The sequence below is a fragment of the Acipenser ruthenus genome, chromosome 51 (genome assembly GCF_902713425.1).
Source record: "Acipenser ruthenus chromosome 51, fAciRut3.2 maternal haplotype, whole genome shotgun sequence".
Lineage (NCBI taxonomy): Eukaryota > Metazoa > Chordata > Actinopteri > Acipenseriformes > Acipenseridae > Acipenser > Acipenser ruthenus.
In genome coordinates this window covers 2311461-2335246 of record NC_081239.1, presented here as the reverse complement: position 1 = coordinate 2335246, position 23786 = coordinate 2311461, and the positions used below count along the sequence as shown (strand labels likewise).

The 23786-nt window shown below is 44.6% G+C and overlaps 1 protein-coding gene across 3 annotated transcripts in view; it reads left to right on the top strand.

Annotated features, from left to right (window-relative positions):
• LOC117398670 (latent-transforming growth factor beta-binding protein 3) overlaps positions 1 to 23786 on the top strand; it is a 54991-nt gene that overhangs the window by 8022 nt on the left and 23183 nt on the right. For all 3 annotated transcript variants that reach the window (XM_059015746.1, XM_059015747.1, XM_059015745.1), the window contains exons 2-6: positions 12848 to 13141; positions 14196 to 14404; positions 15433 to 15538; positions 22651 to 22743; positions 23600 to 23716. In XM_059015746.1, the coding sequence (XP_058871729.1) occupies positions 12848 to 13141; positions 14196 to 14404; positions 15433 to 15538; positions 22651 to 22743; positions 23600 to 23716 (819 nt within the window). The remainder of the gene's footprint in view (positions 1 to 12847; positions 13142 to 14195; positions 14405 to 15432; positions 15539 to 22650; positions 22744 to 23599; positions 23717 to 23786) is intronic.

Genomic DNA, 23786 nt, shown 5'->3' with positions numbered 1-23786 from the left:
ATATTAAGCACAGGCAGTTGTAAAACAGAAACTTACCAGCATTTTTTTTGTCTTGAACCCTGGTGTAGGCAGGGCTGTCTTAAAAAATGTAGGCTTACACTGAAAAATTTAGGGGCAATTCTTTCTTACATAACACTTGTGCAGTTCAATACTTTTGCATCAACAAAATTATAATGGACAACTTTTTTTCTAAGTAATTTTTAACAGGGCGGCACAATGGCATAGTGGTTAGCGCTGCTGCCTCACAGCGCCAGGGTCCTGGGTTCGAATCCGGCCTAGGGTACTGTCTGTGTGGAGTTTGCATGTTCTCCCCGTGTTCACGTGGGTTTTCTCCAGGTTCTCCGATTTCCTCCCACAGTCCAAATACATGCTGTCCAAGTTGATTGGTCACTCTAAATTGCTCTCTGTGTGTGTGTGGTGCCCTGCAATGGACTGGCGTCCCGTCCAGGGTGTAGTCTCGTCTTGCACCCTGTGTATGTCGGGTTAGGCTCCGGCTCACCGCGACCCTGTAAAGGAGTAAGCAGTTAATGATAATGGATGGATGGATGATTTTTAACAGCCTGGTAGCATCTTCCTCAGAATATGCTTCTTGCCTGTTTATGGTAGCAGGATGGTCTGGCTGACATTTCTGGATGTATGCCCCTCTGCACATTGCGTGCCTTTTTGAAGCACTGTGTTTTAAATATTTTCCGGTTTGAACTTCTGGCTCCCTGTTAAAAATGCAGTCTTGTCTGCCATCAGTTCCCCTGCATCCTAACAAAACGTGCAAAAGATTTTTTTTTTTTTTTTAATATTGTTAGACTTAAGGGAAAATCTTCAGCCACTGTTGGTTGAACTGTATGTTCTTTTGCTACTAGTAGCCATTGCACTGATTACAGTGAAATTGGCCGGGTATGGGATTTGTAGTTTTTAATGTGTGATTAACAGTGGGCAATAAACTACATTCCCAGAGTATATTATGATTGAGCTATGAGAGTTAGATCTGACCGAGAGTTAGTCAACCTTTAGGAATTTTTAGTCGAACACGTGCGCCTAAACTAAATGTACGTTCACACAAGCATTTTTTTAGTCTCATATGCAGAAACTGCCAGGATATTTTCATACTGGATGACACAGAAGGCTCTCTCCATCAGTAACAAAAACTGTTGTATGCTTATATATGTTAGTGCTTGTTCTGATTTGTCCCGAGATCCACCAAAAATCTTAAAGACATCTCTGTTTGCAAGCCATGCTTTCAGGTAGTGTTGCACTTCCTTGACCATCTGGAGGGTGACATTTCTCCCTTCCATGGCTTCCTTCCCAGCTGCTTCCCTGATTGGCTGACAGACTTCCACTCTGTAACAAGACCCTAACCCTGCTGAGGTGTAATGATCTAGGAAGTGTAACAGACATCCTGAGGCTCTTGAAACAGAGACCCTAACACAGAGTGCCAGATATTCAAATGGAAACATGTGCTGTTGCATGTGTTTCTTTCAAAACTGCACAGCTAAGGGAAGTTCAAAACATGACTTATGCAGTTATTTTGTTAGCTGAGATGTTTTAAAGCCCTGCTTTAATCTAGAGCAGGAGGGAGGGAGGTGTGTTGTGTGTAGAGCCTCAGAACCTGGAGTGCTGAATCAACATGCATGCGTTCAGGTAATGAACTTGCTTCTCTCTCTGTTATTACAGTCATTATCTTCTTCAGCCTAATTGCTGCAGACAGAGAGGGGAGGGGTAGTAAGTGCAGCCTGTTACTTTCTTAACAGACTCTCAATTAAACTAAAACCTGGTGCTATTTTAAACCCTGTCTGGGATGCCTGCAGAATGATTTCTGGGTTTGTTTTTAGTGTTTAACTATAGAGCCGTCATTTACAGTTTCCCCCCTTGCTTTTCACACGGGTTATACAATACTGTAGTTGACTATACCTCTCTGGGCTTTACAATGCTTTATCACATTTTTATAATAGTCATAAATCACAGCGCTACAGTTTCGATGCTTTGATGCGCCGAAGAATTTCCAAAGCACGTTTCATCACATTCTGATCTTTAGATACAGTGAACTGCTTGTAACAAATACCAAATACTTAAAATATTTTAAAAGTTTAGAGAATGTTTAGAACTGGTTAACCCCCGAAATGCAGAGTTAGCTATCCGGTTATTTATTTAAGTTTTATTTGAATTTATCAGGCTTTCGTAAAGGAGGATAACAACTAGGTTTCCCAGGGAGAGGGTGAATGCTTTCAATAACGGATAGAAACACCACAAACGAGCTTTACCTTTAACACAGAGTATTACAGGAGATGTCGTCCTGCTTAATAACAGGTTATGGGATATCATTTTCATTTCAAGTGACGTCTGAGACAGACATGTATAGGAGATGGCATTACCATCATTGCTGCCTGTAATTATTATTTATTATTATTTATTTCTTAGCAGACACCCTTATCCAGGGCAACTTACAATTGTTACAAGATATCACATTATTTTTACATACAATTACATTATTTTTTACCCATTTATACAGTTGGGTTTTTACTGGAGCAATCTAGGTAAAGTACCTGCTCAAGGGTACAGCAGCAGTGTCCCCCACCTGGGATTGAACCCACAACCTTCCGGTCAAGAGTCCAGAGCTCTATTATTTGTTTATTTAGCAGATGCCTTTATCCAAGGCGACTTACAGAGACTAGGGTGTGTGAACTATGCATCAGCTGCAGAGTCTCTTACAATTACGTCTCACCCGAAAGACGGAGCACAAGGAGGTTAAGTGACTTGCTCAGGGTCACACAATGAGTCAGTGGCGGAGGTGGGGTTTGAACCAGGGACCTCCTGTTTACAAGCCCTTTTCTTTAACCACTGGACCACACAGCCTCCTCTAACCACTACTCCACACAGCTTTAGAGCAGGACTGAACACAGACCACTTAAACACAGATATATAAAACATTGCACAAGAACGCAGAAGGATTGCAAACATCATCAGAAGTTCATTCATTTCCCTTATAAAAGTTTCCCATAGTAAATGCATGGCAAAGTGTAATCAAGCACAGTGAAAGCATGGTAAAGCATAGGGAAGCATTGTAAAGCACAGAGAGGTCTGGTAAAGCATAGGGAAGCATTGTAAAGCACAGAGAGGTCTGGTAAAGCATAGGGAAGCATTGTAAAGCACAGAGAGGTGTGGTAAAGCATAGGGAAGCATTGTAAAGCACAGAGAGGTGTGGTAAAGCATAGGGAAGCATTGTAAAGCACGGAGAAGTATGGTGAAGCATAGGGAAGCATTGTAAAGCACAGAGAGGTCTGGTAAAGCATAGGGAAGCATTGTAAAGCACAGAGAGGTATGGTAAAGCATAGGGAAGCATTGTATAGCATAGAGAAGTATGTTGAAGCATAGGGAAGCATTGTAAAGCACAGAGAGGTCTGGTAAAGCATAGGGAAGCATTGTAAAGCACAGAGAGGTATGGTAAAGCATAGGGAAGCATTGTAAAGCACAGAGAGGTATGGTGAAGCATAGGGAAGCATTGTAAAGCACAGAGAGGTCTGGTAAAGCATAGGGAAGCATTGTAAAGCACAGAGAGGTCTGGTAAAGCATAGGGAAGCATTGTATAGCACAGAGAAGTATGCTGAAGCATAGGGAAGCATTGTAAAGCACAGGGAGGTATGGTGAAGCATAGGGAAGCATTGTATAGCACAGAGAGGTCTGGTAAAGCATATTAAAAAACATGGCAAACCATGGTAAATGCACAGTATAACCATGGGAAAAGTGTGGGGAAATAACCATGCCAATTTACTGTGTGTGTCATTATCGCTTCCCAGGTGGTTTCTAGTATACTGAGTCTGGCAGTAATAGAGTTTAATAACTTGAGCAGCAGTCTGAAAGCCTGACTGTGCCACAAACAACAGCCTGGCACCATTACCCACCTGGCTCTGGGACTGCGCTGGAGAATGCGAAAGCTTATCATTTAATTTGATACATTCCTGTCCTAGAAGGGAATGTTCAGATCTAGTACAAAAACCACAATGACGTTCTGAGCACAGACGCAGCATTATCAAAGGGCTGGACAATATATTGTTGTTTTCTGAGTACAGTATGGAGAAGGATGTGTGGATAGTCAAGAGACAGTCGACTTCATTAACAGCTAGTGGACTAATCCACGTGATTGTGAAGTCACGGTGGAGCGAGTAGTTTCAGATGAACGGGAGCACAGTCAATCCATTAACGTATAAATGACGTTTTAGAACATACATTTAAATTTTAAAATATAATGCACATAAGTATGTTGTAGTATGTAATTGTAGTGGAGACTAGTCGACTTTGACTATTTTTACCTCTATTCATCAAAGCAGTAGTCATCAAAGCTGCCACCTGCAGGGCTTGTCCTCCAGGGGGCGGTAGCTCGCACCTGCTGTGGAGCTCCGGGGTGTAAAGAGGCGATTGGCTTGGGGATCGGAGGACACCGCTCACCTTCAGTTCTCCTGAGCTGTTGTGGGGAGCTGCTGCGGTGAGGGAGCGGAATTGGTCAAAAACAGTGTAAAATATCCAGGCACTCGAAATGATAAAATAGAACCTGATAAATGACATTTAATAGAGAAAAGTGTAAGGTACAGCACGCAGGCAATAAGAATGTGCATTATAAATATCATATGAGAGATACTGAAATTGAAGAAGGAATCTATGAAAAAGGAATTTATGTTGACTCGGAAATGTCTTCATCTAGACAATGTGGGGAAGCTATAAAAAAGGCCAACAAGATACTCGGATATATTGTAAAAAGTGTTGAATTTAAATCAAGGGAAGTAATGTTAAAACTTTACAACGCATTAGTAAGACCTCACCTAGAATACTGTGTTCAGTTCTGGTCACCTTGTTACAAAAAGGATATTGCTGCTCTAGAAAGAGTGCAAAGAAGAGCGACCAGAATTATCCTGGGTTTACAAGGCATGTCGTATGCAGACAGGCTAAAAGAATTGAATCTATTCAGTCTTGAACAAATAAGACTACGTGGTGATCTCATTCAAGCATTCAAAATTCCAAAAGGTATAGACAATATTGACTCAGGGGACTTTTTCAATCTGAAAAAAAAACAAGGGCCGGGGGTCCCAAATGGAGATTAGATAAAGAGGCATTGAGAACAGAAAATAGGAGGCACTTTTTTACACAGAGAATTGTGAGGGTCTGGAACCAACTCCCCAGTAATGATGTTGAAGCTGACACCCTGGGATCCTTCAAGAAGCTGCTTGATGAGATTCTGGGATCAATAAACTGCTTACACCCAAACGAGCAAGATGGGCTGAATGGCCTCCTCTCGTTTATAAACTTTCTTATGTTCTTATGTTCTTATCCCTTAACATTTGTTGTAGAATGTATAAAATTACACAACAAGCATTGAGAGATGTACCATCGATAACTGTTTCGTATTCGGTGGTCCTGAATGAATATTTTTCATTGCAGATTTTTTAATTCAGAAGCTCAGACTATGGCCCTTTAGCCACATCTTTCTTTTGAAGTTTTCTGCACATGCTTTGTCTCTTTGATCATTTAAAACTAGTACTTATGCCACAAGTCACCTCCAGTAACCTGGTTTAACATTCAGTACATTTTGCTCCCATGCGATATTGCGAATACATTTTCATCTCCCAGAATCGTTAGATTTTTTAATTTAAAATGGCAAAGCTGTGGTGAAAAAGTAGACCACGTTAATTTCTAGCCACGTCACAGCATAACGATCCACAAAAAACGTGGTTTACAGCATATTCATTTCTGAGTGATGGGACTAACATGGGAGAAACCGCAGGTCAGGCTGGCCTCTCCTGGCGATGTACAGTAAAGCTTCGAAATATGGTACATAGCTGATATTTAATGTGATTGTGAACACGCGGTATCCAGACTCATATTGGACGTGTACGACCTTTAAAGGGACATTTTCTCATGACAGAAAAATTTGGTTCTTTAATTGATGTCTGTGTCATGTAAAAACTTTTCTGAATACAATATTGTGAGGAGTGCTGTAGTGCTGTGGAGCAGTTCTGGTTTTGTATTTAGGGTCACAGCGCATACACATCATCGGTTCTCATACAGCACGGTGTAGTGGATCACATGACCGCTTGCCTTTGCAGACTAGGGGGTTGTTCTAATGTAATGGTCAGTCAGTGTGTGGGAGTCATTAGTTTTGAAATCTGTTTTGTTTGTATGGAGTTAGCAGGGAGCAGGGAGGGGGGCAGAGTGAGGGGGCTCTGAGGCTATTAATCAGAAAGGAGAGAAGTCTGGATTGTTGGCAGTAACAACTCGAGAATGACATGCATGTAACATTCAGGAAGAGATCGTCACGCTGTACTCCACATCTGTTAAAGAAATAACATTCAGAGACGCTGTGATTCAGACAGTCCTCCTGGGTTTCACTATCCAGTTTGATATATTATACTGTGGCTCCAAACAGGATTCAGATAGTTCCCCTAAGCTGCAGTGCCCGCGGTGTTGTATATTATAGTTGCATTGATTGTATATAAAAAAAAGCTCCCTGTCTTCTAATGCATTTTGCCCGTTATTTAATTTCACTCTGGAACTTGCCTCCTATATTAACGCAGTGTGTCCCTGACTGCCAGTTTAGTGGTTCTGCCAAATTCTGTCCGGGCATTGAAGAAAAATAAGATTGAAATCATAGTCACAGCTTAAAACTGTGAGTTGCATTCATTTAAATTGGAAACTCTTTCATCGCTTACCATACACAAACATAAACAAGAAATACACCCCAGAGTTGCAGTTAAAGTCAATGCTGCATTAGTGAAATATCTGATTCTGTATCTAAGCTGTTCTCCACTAGTGTGCAACAACCCTACTCCTACAGTATTACCTGCATCAGACAATGACTTTCACAATGAATACCACAAGCTACCATCGGATCACTTTCATAGGTTCATAAGGCCAAGTCAGATTGTACTGGATGCAATCAGAACACTAGAAGTACCTTCATTATTCCTAAAACAGTATTTAAACTAACATGTACACAGTAAGATATGTGTTGTCTACTCCCATACACGTCTATAGAGTTCTACTCTATATCATGGTTCACCTCTCGTCTTAGGTAACCCTGATAAGCATTAATGCAGTAATTGCATGACGTTTCCATTGTGTAGTTAGCATGTCTTAGGTAAAGTAGTAAGGACTTCTTAAGTCAGCCAGACTGGTCTCCTCTGAGGAGCAACATGAAGAACACGACACAGCACTAATAGCTTGGAAGCCGTTTTTGAAGACAAGGAGCAGCGGTAGAACGCAACAACATCGCCATCGTTTTGGAACAAAGGAGGTCGGAGAGGGTTTCTGATTGGCTGGTCATATCAGAGCTCACACTTCCTTTGAAACAAAGGTGTTAGTGTGGGCAGTCTCTCGCTCTGTCTCGCACACACAGCACCCAGTGTGGGCAGTCTCTCGCTCTGTCTCACCCACACAGCGCCCAGTGTGGGCAGTCTCTCGCTCTGTCTCGCCCACACAGCGCCCAGTGTGGGCAGTCTCTCGCTCTGTCTCACCCACACAGCGCCCAGTGTGGGCAGTCTCTCGCTCTGTCTCACCCACACAGCGCCCAGTGTGGGCAGTCTCTCGCTCTGTCTCGCCCACACAGCGCCCAGTGTGGGCAGTCTCTCGCTCTGTCTCACCCACACAGCGCCCAGTGTAGGCAGTCTCTCGCTCTGTCTCACCCACACAGCGCCCAGTGTGGGCAGTCTCTCGCTCTGTCTCACCCACACAGCGCCCAGTGTGGGCAGTCTCTCGCTCTGTCTCACCCACACAGCGCCCAGTGTGGGCAGTCTCTCGCTCTGTCTCACCCACACAGCGCCCAGTGTGGGCATTCTCTCGCTCTGTTTCACCCACACAGCGCCCAGTGTGGGCAGTCTCTCGCTCTGTCTCACCCACACAGCGCCCAGTGTGGGCAGTCTCTCGCTCTGTCTCACCCACACAGCGCCCAGTGTGGGCATTCTCTCGCTCTGTTTCACCCACACAGCGCCCAGTGTGGGCAGTCTCTCGCTGTCTCACCCACACAGCGCCCAGTGTGGGCAGTCTCTCGCTCTGTCTTGCACACAGAGGATAGAATGAATTGTCTGTGTTATTATCTCTGAGGAACATGGTGGGAGAGGCAAACCAAATACCACTGCTGTGTTTTATCTTAGATTCAATTGACAATTTAATGTTGTGTGTTTATAAAACTATTTAACAAGGTTTTAACAGCACAGTGTAAAAGTGCTGTTTCATTCCACAGTTGGTACCAAGTGGTGATTAATCATTATTCAAAGAAATAAATCAACAACATTGGTTCATTTAAAATGAACTAATTTGCAACTTGAATTAAGATCCCATCAATGAATGGAGGGTGCATACAATCAGATGCTGATAATGACACACTTCACTTTTATCACCCAAACAACAGTGATCTTACAGATTTGATTTTGCAGGTTGTACAGTGACTGTCGCGGGTCACTTGGATGGTCTGTCTATCTGTGTGGCAAATGCTTCATGCCTTCTGTATGTTTCGTGAAATGTATTAACTGTTGACTGCTTTACATTGTTTCACACAGTATATAAACACCACAAACTTGATATTAACATTAGTGAGGGTATCCGATCCAGTTTGGAACAGGCTGGTTTCATGGCACATTGTCTTTCTATTTTTTTTCTGGAGAGATATTTATTTTTAAAAAAATGCACTCAGGAAGAGTCATTGTCTGAAAAAGCAAAGCGTTCCAATTTTCCTACCAGGACTCAAACTTGGCTGTGTTCCTTCAATGGGAGGTGAATCACAGAAAAGAGCGCAAGAGACATTTGCCAGTTTTATTGTTGTCAAATCCTATGAAAGAAGAGGAGCTCCAGGGTGTAGAGAGGCGGTTGGCTTGGGGATCGGAGGACGCCCACTGATCTTCAATTCTCAAGAGCTGTTGTGGGGACATGCTGTGGTGAGGGAGCGGAATTGGTAAAATAAAACATGTTAATTGTGAAGCACGAAATGATGATTCTTCCCATCATTTTCAAACTGCACATTATTAGATACCAATCAATGAAAATAAAACAAGGTCTTCAGGCAGCGTGAATTAATACAAAAGCAAGCTTGCTTATTTTTAATACTCTTACAACCTTAATGTTAGACAATATACTGATAACAGATTGGTATTATTATTATTTATTTCTTAGCAGATGCCCTTATGCTGGGTGACTTACAAGTTATCACATTATTTTTACATACAATTACCCATTTACACAGTTGGGTTTTTACTGGAGCAATCTTGGTAAAGTACCTTGCTCAACTGTACAGCAGCAGTGTCCCCCACCTGGGATTGAATCCACGACCCTCCGGTCAAGAGTCCAGAGCCCTAACCACTACACACTGCTGCCCGGATAGTGGGAGGGACAGTTTACAGGAGGCTTGGTGGTCCAGTGGTTAAAGAAAAGGGCTTGGTACCAGGAGGTCCCCAGTCCTAATCCCGGCTCAGCCACTGACTCGCTGTGTGTGACCCTGAGCAAGTCACTGAACCTCCTTGTGCTCCGATGAGACGTAAAATTAAGGTAATTGGCTCTGCACTAGCAGTTGTTAATGCATGGCTAGTCTCTGTAAGTCGCTTTGGATAAAAGCATCTGCTACATGACTAAATCATAATAATATTGAATGGAAATAAAACCCTGGTTGCAATCTGATGGGTTAAAAAAAAAACTATTTGACAACTCCCACACAAACTCCAGCAAACTGACACATTGACTCATTCTCAGTGTTTCTCCGCAGTATTCCTCAGCAGCAGGGGCGGGAAGGGAGTATCGGGATCCAGGGAAACAAGCCCAGCTGTGTCCGATTTACTCGCATGGCATCTGAGCCGCTTACTTTCTCAGCAAACAATGGCTTTTGTAAAGACGTCACCGCAGAATAGCACGCAGAAATCCAGGGGGAAAACCAGGGGGGTTAAAAGAGCGTTAAGGCGTTAAAATCTATTACCTCTTATTACCAATGGTAACATTATCAAATGCTTTTACATGGATTATCTTACTGCTTATTAGCATTAACAACACGGCCCAATCATTTTAGTTGTCCCCTTTAAAGGTGTGCTAAGGGATTAAATCCGTTTTTGTCCACATGTTATCACTAGCAGAATTATCATTATAGTACGAACCAAGGCTTTAAAATCAATGTGCACGAGCTATGAGTAATTCCCTTTAAGATGTTTCAAGTTCTTCGGTATTCATTAAATGGAATAAAACGTGTAAATTACTCAACACTAAACAAAGTACCACTGAGGCAACGACAATCTCACAGCGTGATGTAAAAGCGGCCACGAGCAAAACAACTTAAACCACTCATATTTTATCAGCGATTATTTGTCATACGTTTTTTTTTTTAAATCCGTTTGATATAAAATGGTTTTGAATTCACGTCGCATGTTTCCGTGATGACGTAAAAAGTGTGTGTAACTAATTAGAAGCATCTCGCGATGGTGTTTAGTAGATATTTCTATGTACACTGCTGAGCTCAAACTGTTTAAAAATACAGTGAGTGAGTGAGAGAGAATCAATGTTATACACCCTGTTTATTCTTTATTCTACCTTGGTTTAGGGTTAGTCACAAGCCTCAGACACGCTGAATAGTCAGTATTTTGCAATCTAGCCACGCTGTTCCTAACAGTATAGCTCACATTATGAGTAATCTAACCGCTTTGGTTTGCACAACCCAGGCTACTACTTCAGCATGAAAACACCACAGCAGACTTACTGGAAATGGTATGACGGTGAACACTAAACACAGATAAAGAAGGTCAGGACTGTCCATCACTGTCCAGTTCTATCAATTACAGCTCTCTGCAGCTCACAGTAAACAGCGTTAGACATACATACTCCCCTGACTGTATGACTCGCCCCGCACACCACGCGGCCCTGCCTTTACCAGGGGAGACTGGGACCCGAGGCTGATAGTAGGACAGGCCTGCAGAGTACTTGTGCCTCTGCGTACCGAGTACCTGTCTAGACTTATTCAGCCGGTTTTGAAAGGATGTGTAAATTGTAACACTTAGTGTGTGTCCCTGACTGTCTGAACCTCCTATTCAGTACGGAGCCAGTCTCAAAGGGTAACCCTTTACAGAGCGATACTGAAGAAAGTGTGTTTTATTGGGCCGTTCAATCAAACTGGAAAGCTGCTCAAACAAGTCTGCTGCCTCCCCCTGAAACAGAAATTGGAAACAGTATGACAAATAAAAATATACAGCAGAGCCTCAGAGTTACGAACACCAAACTTCCGAGGTGACCTCTCTAGCGTACACCCTACTTTCAGCCGGGAGTGTGCAATCACAGTGCCAGAAAATGTATCCAGACAGAGGTGAGGCAGATTTCAAAGCAAGTACGGGTAATTTTACTAGAAACGTTTTAGTTTTAAAACAAATCAGAGTTTTTTTTTCAAGCCAAATTAAAATCAAATAAAAACAAGCACTCCGTTAGCACTACGAGGCAGGGGAGACAGAGGGGAGAGGCAGGTGAGACGGGGAGGCAGGGACGACAGGGGAAAGGAAGGGGAGACAGAGGGGAGAGGCAGGTGAGACGGGGAGGCAGGGACGACAGGGGAGAGGAAGGGGAGACAGAGGGGAGAGGCAGGTGAGACGGGGAGGCAGGGACGACAGGGGAGAGGAAGGGAAGACAGAGGGGAGAGGCAGGTGAGACGGGGAGGCAGGGACGACAGGGGAGAGGAAGGGAAGACAGAGGGGAGAGGCAGGGGAGACGGGGAGGCAGGGACGACAGGGGATAGGAAGGGGAGACAGAGGGGAGAGGCAGGGGAGACAGAGGGGAGAGGCAGGGGAGACGGGGAGGCAGGGACGACAGGGGAAAGGAAGGGGAGACAGAGGGGAGAGGCAGGTGAGACGGGGAGGCAGGGACGACAGGGGAGAGGAAGGGGAGACAGAGGGGAGAGGCAGGTGAGACGGGGAGGCAGGGACGACAGGGGAGAGGAAGGGAAGACAGAGGGGAGAGGCAGGGGAGACAGAGGGGAGAGGCAGGGGAGACAGAGGAGAGGCAGGCCTGTGGTTTCCTGCCCTGCTGCTCCATCACACTGCACTCTCTAAACTAACACTGTCTGCAATCCTGTGGTTCTGATGGGCTGTGTAAGCAGACACAGGGGTCTCAAACAACACTGCCTGGAACTGTCTCTCTGAAACTAGACAAACAAGAACAAGGAAACTAAAGAATGTTCTAGACCCGCAGTTAGATAGCACAGCATTGGGATTCAGAGTACTGTTGCTATTCCACGAACGAGGTGTGACATGTTTGTGTATAACTTGGCCCCTTTTGTAGATATCTTTATAAGGACGTTGCCTTTTAAACTTGGCTGTTTTTGTAAATGTGAAATGGATCTGTAAACATCTAAGCAATCACAATTGTCTTTTTTTATTTTGGGAGAATGCAGAATCAGTTTCACCGTTTCGTAACTGGAATTGGAGCTGATATTTTAGAGACATTAATAATTGTTCTGATTGTTCAACTGCTTTCATTTGAAGCCAATTTAAGTGACTTACAAACGGCGTAAAATGAAGCAATCTCTTGCCACTGCGAGAAGCTTGTTTTAAAAGAACACTACTAATTAGAATTTTGATCAGCAATGTTTTAGAATTGATTAAAAGAGAACGGGGAATGGAACTGGGAAATTAATTGAAAAATTGGAGAGGAGGAATGTCCCGTTTTCAACTGTTTTTATTTTATTTTTTTTAATGTTTTTTTATTGTTATTATTTATTGATATTGTTATTATTATAATTATGCATTGTTATTTTGTAGTTGTTGCTGTTTCTTGATACTGCAGACTCCCTGCACCAGTTTTGATTTTCCGCTCTTACACCCTCCCTCCCTCTCTCTCTGTCTCCCCCTAGTGGTGTGCCCTCTCACCTGCATGAACGGAGGCCAGTGCAGCTCCCGCAGTCACTGCCTGTGTCCCCCGGAGTTCAGCGGACGCTTCTGCCAGTACAGTCGGCAGCCCCATGGAGGGGGAGGTGCGAAGGGAGAGCAGGCAGCCAGTAAGCACCCTGTCTACACCCTGCACCTGCTCCCAGACCCCCAGAGCCCTGGGGAGCCCCCCGGGGCAGGCAGGCCACTCGCTCAAACCCACTCCAGCTTCACTGTACCCCTGGGGCCCGGCGCAGGGGCCAGCCAGCACTCCTCGGAAGGTAAGCAGTATCCGGATTCCTCAACACGCTGTCATACGCTCCTCCAAACACCAGGGGGCGGTGACGCAGACAATGAACCGAATTGTGGAACTGTCATTTGCTGCAGTTAAATTCTTTCTTTCTCTTTCTCTCTTTTTCTGCCTTCTTTTCTCTAACTTCCTCATCATCTCCCTCCTTTCTCTTTTGTTTCTCCCTGTCGCTTTTCTCTCATCTCTCCTTCATCGTCTCTCTTCCTTATCTCCTCCATCCATCTTTCTGCTATTACTCCTCATATCTCTCCCTTCCATCCTTTTCAATCCCTCTCTCCCCTCTCCCTCTGTCCTCACTTCCATCTCCCTCTCCCCTCTCCCTCTCCCCTCTCCCTTTCTCTCACCCTCTCCCTCTCCCCTCTCCCTCCCTTTCTCTCACCCTCTCCCCTCTCCTCTCCCCTCTCCCTCTCCCCTTTCCATCCCTTTCTCTCACTCTCTCCCCTCTCCTCTCCCCTCTCCCTCGCCCCTCTCCCTCCCTTTCTCTCACCCTCTCCCTCTGTCCTCACTCCCCTCTCCCTCTCCCCTCTCCCTCCCTTTCTCTCACCCTCTCCCCTCTCCTCTCCCCTCTCCCTCGCCCCTCTCCCTCCCTTTCTCTCACCCTCTCCCTCTGTCCTCACTCCCATTTCCCTCTCCCCTCTCCCTTTCTCTCACCCTATCCCCTCTGTCCTCACTCCCCTCTCCCTCTCCCCTCACCCTCCCTTTCTCTCACCCTCTCCCCTCTGTCCTCACTCCCCTCTCCCTCTCCCCTCTCCCTCCCTTTCTCTCACCCTCTCCCCTCTCCTCTCTCCTCTCCCTCGCCCCTCTCCCTCCCTTTCTCTCACCCTCTCCCTCTGTCCTCACTCCCATTTCCCTCTCCCCTCTCCCTTTCTCTCACCCTCTCCCCTCTGTCCTCACTCCCTTCTCCCTCTCCCCTCTCCCTCCCTTTCTCTCACCCTCTCCCCTCTGTCCTCATTCCCCTCTCCCTATCCCCTCTCCCTCCCTTTCTCTCACCCTCACCCTCTCCTCTCTCCTCTCCCCCTCTCCAGTACAGGTCCAGCACCCTGTGGTCAATGTGCGGGTTCACCACTCCCCCGAGACCTCAGTTCAGATCTATCGCATCGACGAAGCCGAAGGGGGGCAGGGCAAGAACCCGCAGCCTAGCAACAAGCCCCCCCACCGCGGGCAGCCCCGCCTCTCTCCACAGACTCAGAAACCTCGCGGCCGCTGTTTCCAGGAGACCGTGCCGAAGCAGGCAGTGAGTAGAGACCTGCGTTCTCATTGTTTAACTCTCAGCACGACACAGAGCTGGCCTGCCTTTCTTTATTGAAAGAGCGTTTTTAAAGAGCCATTTAAAATGCAGTACAGCTACGGACAAAAGTTTAGCATCATCTAGAATTTTAGAATTGAGACATAATTAAAATATATACTGTATATATATATATATATATGAACATAATTAATTAAGATTTAACCAGACTGCACATAGATACAGTATGTCAGTGCTCATAAAACAAAAGTAATTTTAAAACTTACATTTAAACTGTAATTGTGGTCTTTTCACATCCATTAGACCCTTATAAAAATGTCCCACAGTAAAAGTATAGCTAAGCATTGTAAAGCACAGAGGTCTGGTAAAGCATAGGGAAGCATTGTAAAGCACAGAGAGGTGTGGTAAAGCATAGGGAAGCATTGTAAAGCACAGAGAGGTCTGGTAAAGCATAGGGAAGCATTGTAAAGCACAGAGAGGGATGGTAAAGCATAGGGAAGCATTGTAAAGCACAGGGAGGTATGGTAAAGCATAGGCAAGCATTGTAAAGCACAGAGAGGGATGGTAAAGCATAGGGAAGCATTGTAAAGCACAGAGAGGGCTGGTAAAGCATAGGGAAGCATTGTAAAGCACAGGGAGGTATGGTAAAGCATAGGCAAGCATTGTAAAGCACAGAGAGGGATGGTAAAGCATAGGGAAGCATTGTAAAGCACAGAGAGGGATGGTAAAGCATAGGGAAGCATTGTAAAGCACAGAGAGGTATGGTTAAGCATAGGCAAGCATTGTAAAGCACAGAGAGGTCTGGTAAAGCATAGGGAAGCATTGTAAAGCACAGAGAGGTCTGGTAAAGCATAGGGAAGCATTGTAAAGCACAGAGAGGTATGATAAAGCATATTTAACAACTGCCAATTTATAGTGGTAAACTTTTATAAGGGCTGCAATAGTAAAGACTGGATTTCCTCTGCTAAAAGCCCTGTTGTTATACTGCCCTCTGGTGTGTGTCTCTGTCCTTGCAGTGCAGCAGTAACCCTCTCCCCGGGCTGACCAATCAGGAGGACTGCTGTGGCAGTGTGGGGAACTCCTGGGGGCAGAACAAGTGCCACAAGTGTCCCAAACTGCAGTGTAAGTAGAGCCACCACTGGAGGCGACTATAGTCCAGTTCAGATGCTGTGTCTGTTTGAATATACCAATGAAGAGCAACCAGGGTTAGAGGAATGCGCTATGAAGAGAGGCTGAAAGAACTGAATCGATTTAGTCTGGAACAAAAAAGAATTAGGAGGTACTTGATTGGTTTGTGATATTAAATGAACCCAAACAAGCCTATTACTCAGTGTGCTAATTTCACAACAAGAAAAGCTGTCCTTCCTTTACAATTGAATGTCATTTAGCGTCCGCACTGAGTGATTTTAAAGTTGTTTGGGAGGACATTTGTCTTCTCGTCTGGTGTCCTGAAATTAGCAAAAGCAATGGATTCAGCACATACACTTTACCTTTCCTTAGAGGTAACCACGGACAGCATCACACGAGACTTCCGTAGAGCGTTCACCCATCGCTGATCTCCAGACAGCGAGGCGCTCTGTCAGAGTTACAAAAGACAAAAACCCAGACATCGCGGAGGCACTTCTGGAATCTTTAAACTCAGAAAGAAGTAAGGGTTGGGGGGGCTTGATTTCCGAAGGTCAAGCTGCAAAGCGTGGAGGCTCCTTCGTCTCTTGGGTGGTAACGCATCACCAGCTTACAAACCAACTCAAGTAAGCCCAGACGCTGGACAAAAAACATGAGGCGGCAAGTTCATAAAGAACTGTACCCTCCTCCCCCTTGTCATTCTCCATGGACGAGGTAGACAAGGGCCTCGCCGACACAAGATCGGGCAAAACAGTAGGCCTGGATGGTGTTTACATGGAGTTCCTCAAGAAGCTGGGCCCGAAGGAGCGCGGATGGCTGACGGAACTTTTCACAAACATCCATACATCCACCTTCATCCCGCAGGAGCGGAAGGCCGTCAGGATCATCGGCATCCTGAAGCCGGGAAAAAGACGTCTCCGACCCAAAGCGCTACTGGACAGTTTCGCTCCTCAGCACTTGTTCAAAGCTGATGGAGCGGATTCTCCTGGAAAGGTTGAACCCAATCCTTGAGGAAGTGATCCCCAGGGAGCAGGCAGGGTTCCTTTCGAGCCGGTCGAAACTGTTACGACCAGGTGCTGGCTTTGACCAGCCACGTTGAGGCTGGATACCGGAAGAAATTAAAAACAGCGGCACCGTTCATCAACTTTTTGTCCACCTACAATACCGTGTAGCGGAACGGTCTCCTGCTGAAGCTGAAAAATGTCATCCCATGCTGCCCCACAATCCGCCTGATCACCGCAATGCTGAGCAACCGAACTTTCACCGTGCACCTTGGTGACCGAAAGAGCCACACGTGGAGGTTGAATATCGGGCTCCCACAAGGGTCCGTCCACGCACCGGCCTTTCAACATCTACACCAGCGACATCCCATCAACAATGTCTCGCAAATATCATTTATATGGACGACATTGCGCTGACAACTCAAGCCTCCACACTCGAGGAAGCGGAGAGAACCCTGGAGGCGGACATTGACGGTACTTGAAGTAAAGCGTGGCGCTTGAAACCCAATGCAGGGAAGACATCAGTGTCCTCCTTCCATTTGAGCAACACCGAAGCCTTGAGGCCGCTCAAGGTCAAATTCTGTAGAGTCCCCCTTAACCATGACCACAAACCCTGATACCTCAGAGTCACCCTCGACCGGAATCTCAGCTATCGCCATCACCTCAAAGCCACCAGCAAGAAGACGAAATCCACAATCAACATCGTGCAAGAGCTGGCAGGGACGTGGGGATGTGATGCTGGGACCCTTCGGACATCACCGCAGGCCTTGGTCTATTCTACGGCAGAGTACTGCTCGGCTGTTTGGTGCCACAGCTCTCACACTGGGCTCGTTGATACCCAAATCAACATTGCTCTGCGTGTGGGAAGTGGATCCCTAAAATCTACACCGCTGTCGTGGCTGCCAGTGCTCACGAATATCCCGCCATCGAACATCCGACTGGACTCTGCAACACTTGGGGAGTGTAAGAAGATCTCGGAAAATCCAGATCTCCCTTTGCACATCAACATCAAATCACCACCACCCCGCCACTGTGCCGCCAATGTGCGTGATGTGGTAAAACTGGGTTGTCCCAAACAAGGACCTCGTGGAAGATCCGCCAAAGGAACAGCCTAGTTTCTCCTTGCCCAGACGACAGTGGAGTGCTCTGAACCACATCCAAACAACGCATGGGAGGTGTGGATATCTCTTCCACAAATGGAAGATCAAGGACTCAGCAAGCTGCCAATGCGGTGAGGTGCAAACCATCTGGGAGATGTATTTTTTATTAACGAGTTTAATCAGAGGTTAAATCTTGCCCAGGACTACAATCCCACAATTCACTGCAGAGGTGACTACTTTGTTAAGGGAACCGGCAAAGTGAAAATAAGCTAGCCATTTTGATAAGAGCTTTGAAGCAGACTTTTAAATTAGGTGTAAAAAGTTGTCAGGATGTTAACAATTAAAGGAAAAATGACAGGTACATTATTTAAACAGTGGGGATGTGGAACGCTGTATTTTTCAGAACCCCACTACTAACCTTTTAAATCACACTGTCAGATTGTTTGTGATTGGTGTTCAATAATCGTGCAGAGCAGGGAGTGAGGAGACTCTGTTTTGTGTTGCGTAATTAACAGTTTTTATTCTATCCTAATGAATGCCTAACAACTTAAACAATGCTATAGCAGTGTACTGGATGTTAAACTGCAATGCAACTGTAATTCTTGTGATCTGCAATGTGATTGTACGGAGCCCAGTTTGCAGCTGCAGTGCGCTTCACTACAGTTTTATGGTCTAGGTTTTGGCAGGTCGAGGGGAACTTCTGATTTCAAATCCTGTTTCAGGAACAACGCGGTCACTGTCTGAGTGGAGGGTATCGGATCGCATTCTGGAACCAGGAACGTATCCACTGCTAGAGCATTTAAGTCAGAGAAACAGTTTTCCCTTTTTTTTGGCAGCTTTTCGTTCTTGAGTTCTTCACACGGTGGTGTTACCAAATTCCCTCATCTCAGGAATTCGGAAGAGTGAACGACACATCAAGACTTTGCAGCTAATGCCTCATCTCTAGCATACAGCATTCCATGATTTAACAGTTCAGAATGTCCACTTTAATAAAGAGTGGAGTTTTTACCCAAAGACATACAAACTTTCCACTGTTTTCATTCTGTAAAAAGGAATCAGAAGTGTGTGAGTACAGTTGAGCACCGTGACTTATATCAGTGGTATGTACAGAATGCTGTGGAACAGCAAGGACATGTTTCATCACGATTGGATGAGCACAGTTGGTTTTCCACATACAGTCACCACTCAGATATCTGTTTCCGTTATCAGTCACGTTTTACCGCCCTTGTATTAAGAATGAAATCAATCCCCATTATATATATATAAAACTAATTAATGTGCTTACCCATCACACGCGATTTCTGACTCCTTCACCAGTTTTCTGATACAAAGCCCATCTCTTAAGTGTTACAATTTATTTGAATATCCGTCACAGCACATGTTTAAAATTTCATATAAAATTCTCTATAATGCCAAATCAGTCTGTCTTTATTGTGCAGTTACACAGCGCTTCCTCCAGTTTCAATTGACGAAAATGCAGCCAAAAGAAAGCAAACGAGACAAGCTAGGGTAATGTAACAGTTAATCATTAAACAGTTTTAGATACTGTAATGTATTTTTATTTTTTAATCTGTGATCTTTAGTTGTTTTTGTGCATTTTCGTTTGCAAGCGAGCCTTATCGAGCACTATATTCTGCAATTTTGAACGCTGACTTTGGATACTGTTTTAATTCTGGCAACTGTCTTTTTTAGTTTTTTTTAATATCTTTTGCTAAATTGCATTGCCTTTTACGTTTTAAGCAGTTCTGTGCATGGATAACATTTAGATTTCATTTTGCTGTTGGGTCGTTAATGGGGAATTTTACATACTGCTACAATACGCATCAGATTTAAAAGTATGTCCTGTATTACAGTCCACGTGTCCACAGTCGTCTCTTTTGGCAAGTGATATTTTCAGAATCATATCATTCTGAATTAAAATACTACTTCTGTTGAAAATATAGTACAGTGCCAACAAAACCAATACGTTACATCTAAATGGAAGCGTACTTATTTTAAAACAGTCCTTTCAGCTATGTATTTTTGATATTGTTTTGTGTTCCCTGAAAAACGGACAAGGGTTGGAACGGGCCACAATGAAATAGTTTGCGCCACACAGGTTTAACCGTCACTGAAGTCGGATATGCTGACTGTAAATACAAACATATAAAACAGACGGAGAGCCCTGCAAACATCCCCACAGTCTGATAATCTCAATAACTTCTGCTAATGATCAAGTTTCATGACAGCTGGATAAGCGCTTCTCCATATATATGCACACATGTAAAGTGTGACATCCCTACAAACAACCGCCTCCACTATATCCTCTTGTGGCAAAGTGGTTAACAGTGTGCAGGTGCAGGTGATCAATAAACAGCCCATTATAATCCAGGTGCAGGGTTGTTTAATGAGTTGTAAATCCCATGCCTGATGGCCAAACAAACACTAAACAGTAAATGATGCTAAGTAATACAGCGGTGTGTGTTATAATCGCCGGGTTTGTCCCGAAATAATAGTCCCGTTCTTTATACACCCACACGAAACACATACACAAGTCCGTCAGTGAGTGAATTAGTGCTCGTGGTGCAAACACAGTTATTTGTGATGCAAGCGCAGTGCTGTTCCGGGTTTGGTCCTTGGCGATGGCTCCGGAATGTGTTAGCTGCCTACTAATACAAGACACAGTTAGAGACAAACAAACACTCACTATACGTTTACACAAAACACACGTCCTTCCAGGTTATTCTCGAACCAAAATGTAGGGACAGATTACGTCGCTTCGTCCCCTATTTGTACTGTCACATGTGACCCCTTGGTAAACGATTGCAACCGCTCCTCCAATCCGCGGCTGCCACATCATTTCCTTTTCGGGTCGATGAGTTAGTGCACCGAAGCTCCGCCCCCTTTCTAGATGACCGACTTCCTTTTAACCCTGGGAATGAATTGTCAGGCTCAACAGTCCAGGGTACTCTGTTCCCGTTAGCGCCCTCACAGGTCGGGAGGGAGATTTACCACCAAAGATCATTGTCTTTCTGTCACACCCCTCCACAGAGGAATATTAGTATTGTGAACAATTATTCACAAGTGAAAAATAATCAGAGGGCACATATGTGTTTTGAGTCCATACAAACACATTCATTCAACTTGGCATATGGACAGAGAAGTGGACACAGTATTATTATTATTATTATTTGTTTATTTAGCAGACGCCTTTATCCAAGGCGACTTACAGAGACCAGGGTGTTTGAACTATGCATCAGCTGCAGAGTCACTTACAACTACGTCTCACCCGAAAGACGGAGCACAAGGAGGTTAAGTGACTTGCTCAGGGTCACACAATGAGTCAGTGGCTGAGGTGGGATTTGAACTGGGGACCTCCTGGTTACAAGCCCATTTCTTTAACCACTGGACCACACAGCCTCCTCTATTACAACACCAAGGTGAGCCTGTTCTAGTTCTTACCCCCCCATATTTGAATCCTACATTTCTGTGACCAGCATGTCACACTTTCCATGCATTTCAGTGCATTTCAAACTCTCCAGCGACCAGGGCTTGGCGTGTGGATAGCGTGTCCTTTTCTGCTTGGCGTGTCTGTTTTTTCTCTCTCTAATATCTTTGGCAGAATTCGGCTCCACATTTTTTCTGATCAGGAGACAAAAAAAAAAAGGGTGTTTTTTTTCCAAACAGCAGAATGGAAATTCTTCTCCCCCCCCCCCCCCCCCCTTCTTCCCAGACTGCAGTCCTGACTGTTTTTCTTGTGAAACTGGAGCCAGATCTCTTCATAACATGGACATTTCAAAGCTTCGGAAGCTGCTGTGTTTTCTCAACCATTTTCACAGTAGGGGGAGTTTGGTTAACACATGAAATATGAACGCCCATCCCAGTTTAATAGATTCAAGTCATACCTTACTCGGTATAAGTAGCAAAGCAATTTAAGACATAATTAAATACCCTTCAGATTAGATACAGCACACTTCGTATTGATCGTTTACCAGGCGTCTGTCTGTGTGTCACGCTTTCTACTTATCTAGAGAACCCTTCCTTTTAAATTACTAGTTACAGTTCCAAATAGTTTCTTCTCAGGCACAGTTTGCATTTTACAGAGATATTGCTTTGGGTTTGGTCAGGCTGCAGCTGGAAACATTCTTTGAAGATCCAGCTAACGAACCCACTCCCTCCGTCCTGTTTTCTAGCAGGATGATCTGAAAAGCGCGTTCGTGTGACGTGTAGGGTTTGACTTGCACTGTTGAAGCGCTTTCTGGTTTTGTAATGTGTTAGCCGTAGTGCTTTATTTTTTCACATAAAATGTAATCCATTACCACATTTCTATCTGAAAAAGGAATCATTACAGTTCCAAGTTACTGAAAGATGTAATCAGATTACAGTAACGGATTACATGTATTGTCTTACTCCCCAACACTGCCAGAGAACCACTTGTACAATGTGGGGAAGCTTGCTCAGGACTTTTTTTTTTCTTTTTTTTTGTTTACTATTCCTCATAATCTGATTGTATTTTTCAGTGGTCATTTTAGAAATGCCCAAAATACTGTTATAAATCGTATTTGTTTTGAGACGGGTTCTCTATTAAAAATCATGAAACGAGTTAATTGTGCAACAAGTTTCAGAGTCTTTCACTTAAAGTGGTAACTTTCCTGCAGCTGCATTAACAGTTTCTGACCAAAGAGGGCAGAGGTGAGCAATCATGTGTTACGACCCGCCTTATTGGAACAATTATCCAATCAGACCAAGATGTCATGTTTACTAGCCAATCAGAAACACTTAAAGGACAAGATCACAACAGGTCCTTCTGATTCGCTGTAAGCAGGTTAAATATGAACTCTCTAGGTCCTTATTGGAGAATTGTCCTGTAAAAGGCAGGCTTACACGTGCTTGCCATCCAATTGGGCTCAGAGCTTGTTTAGCTCCACCCCCTCAGTCAGGCTCTGTTTCATGCAGCTGACTTTTCATTTTTCAGACTGTGATCAGGTAGCATGTCTCCTGACCAGGTTTATATTCTATCCTGTTCCAGACACTGGTGTCCAAAAGACGGGACCCATCCTGGGTGAGTTTGGGCCCAACTGTCCTCAAGGATACAAGAGACTGAACGCTACGCATTGCCAAGGTAACTGCGTCGAATTCTCATCAGGATTTACCAGGTTGACTAACTCTTGTTCTATAGCAACCCGCTTCTGAAAAGACTCCTAAAAGCTGAATTCATGCAAGTTTTAGAAATGACCACTAGAGGGCAGTAGCTTCTGCATCAGCTGCAAGTTAGTAAATGGAATCTCCATCCAGCCGTAGAGTGTTAGAAATGACACAGAATTTGGCAGTAAAATTAAACATGGTACAAAAAACTGAAAAATAGACATAGGATGGTAAACAGATAAGAAATGAAATATTAGGTATAAAAGCATCCATGTAAAGTACATGGAGCTGAGCGATCATTCCAGTACGTGTGTATTGCTGATGCTCTGGAAGGCTCACATGTTCAGTTATGAGTGGAATTATTTTGTGTGTTTTGAAGTGCCTCATGCTTTAGTGGAGATGCCACATGTTCACCTTGATGGGCTTCTCCACCTGTGCGAGCTTCCCTGCTGACAGCCGCGTTGTGACGGGCTGGTTGAGATCATTGCTGCTGCTAAGGAGATGCAGTGAGTCTGATGGTTTTCATTACAGGGAAGCTCACACAGGGGATGAAGGTGAGACTCATAGTCAAGTCCCTTACCTTTAGTCTCACATTCAAAAACAGCCCTTGTGTGGATCTAACTAGAAGCATCTTGTCACGGTCTCTGATAGATATTGCCATGAACCATGCTTTTTAAATTAAGTTTCAAGTATGTGATGGAAAACAGAAAGGAAATAACAATTGGAAGCCACAAGAGTGAGAGCATGATTACATATATACATACTGTATGCACTGGTTCACATCTCTCTTCTTTGTTTTTCTGTGTTTTATTTTCCCCTCCCTGTCTCTGCAGACATCAATGAGTGCAGAATGCAGGGGGTGTGTCAGGATGGAGAGTGTTTGAACACACAGGGCAGCTTCCGCTGTGCTTGCAAGCCTGGCTTTGTGCTGAAGCGCACTCGCTGTGTCGGTGAGTGGATCCACAGGGGACTGTGCAGCTCTCAGCTCCACTTATACAGCCTGGCTCTTTTGGCACAACA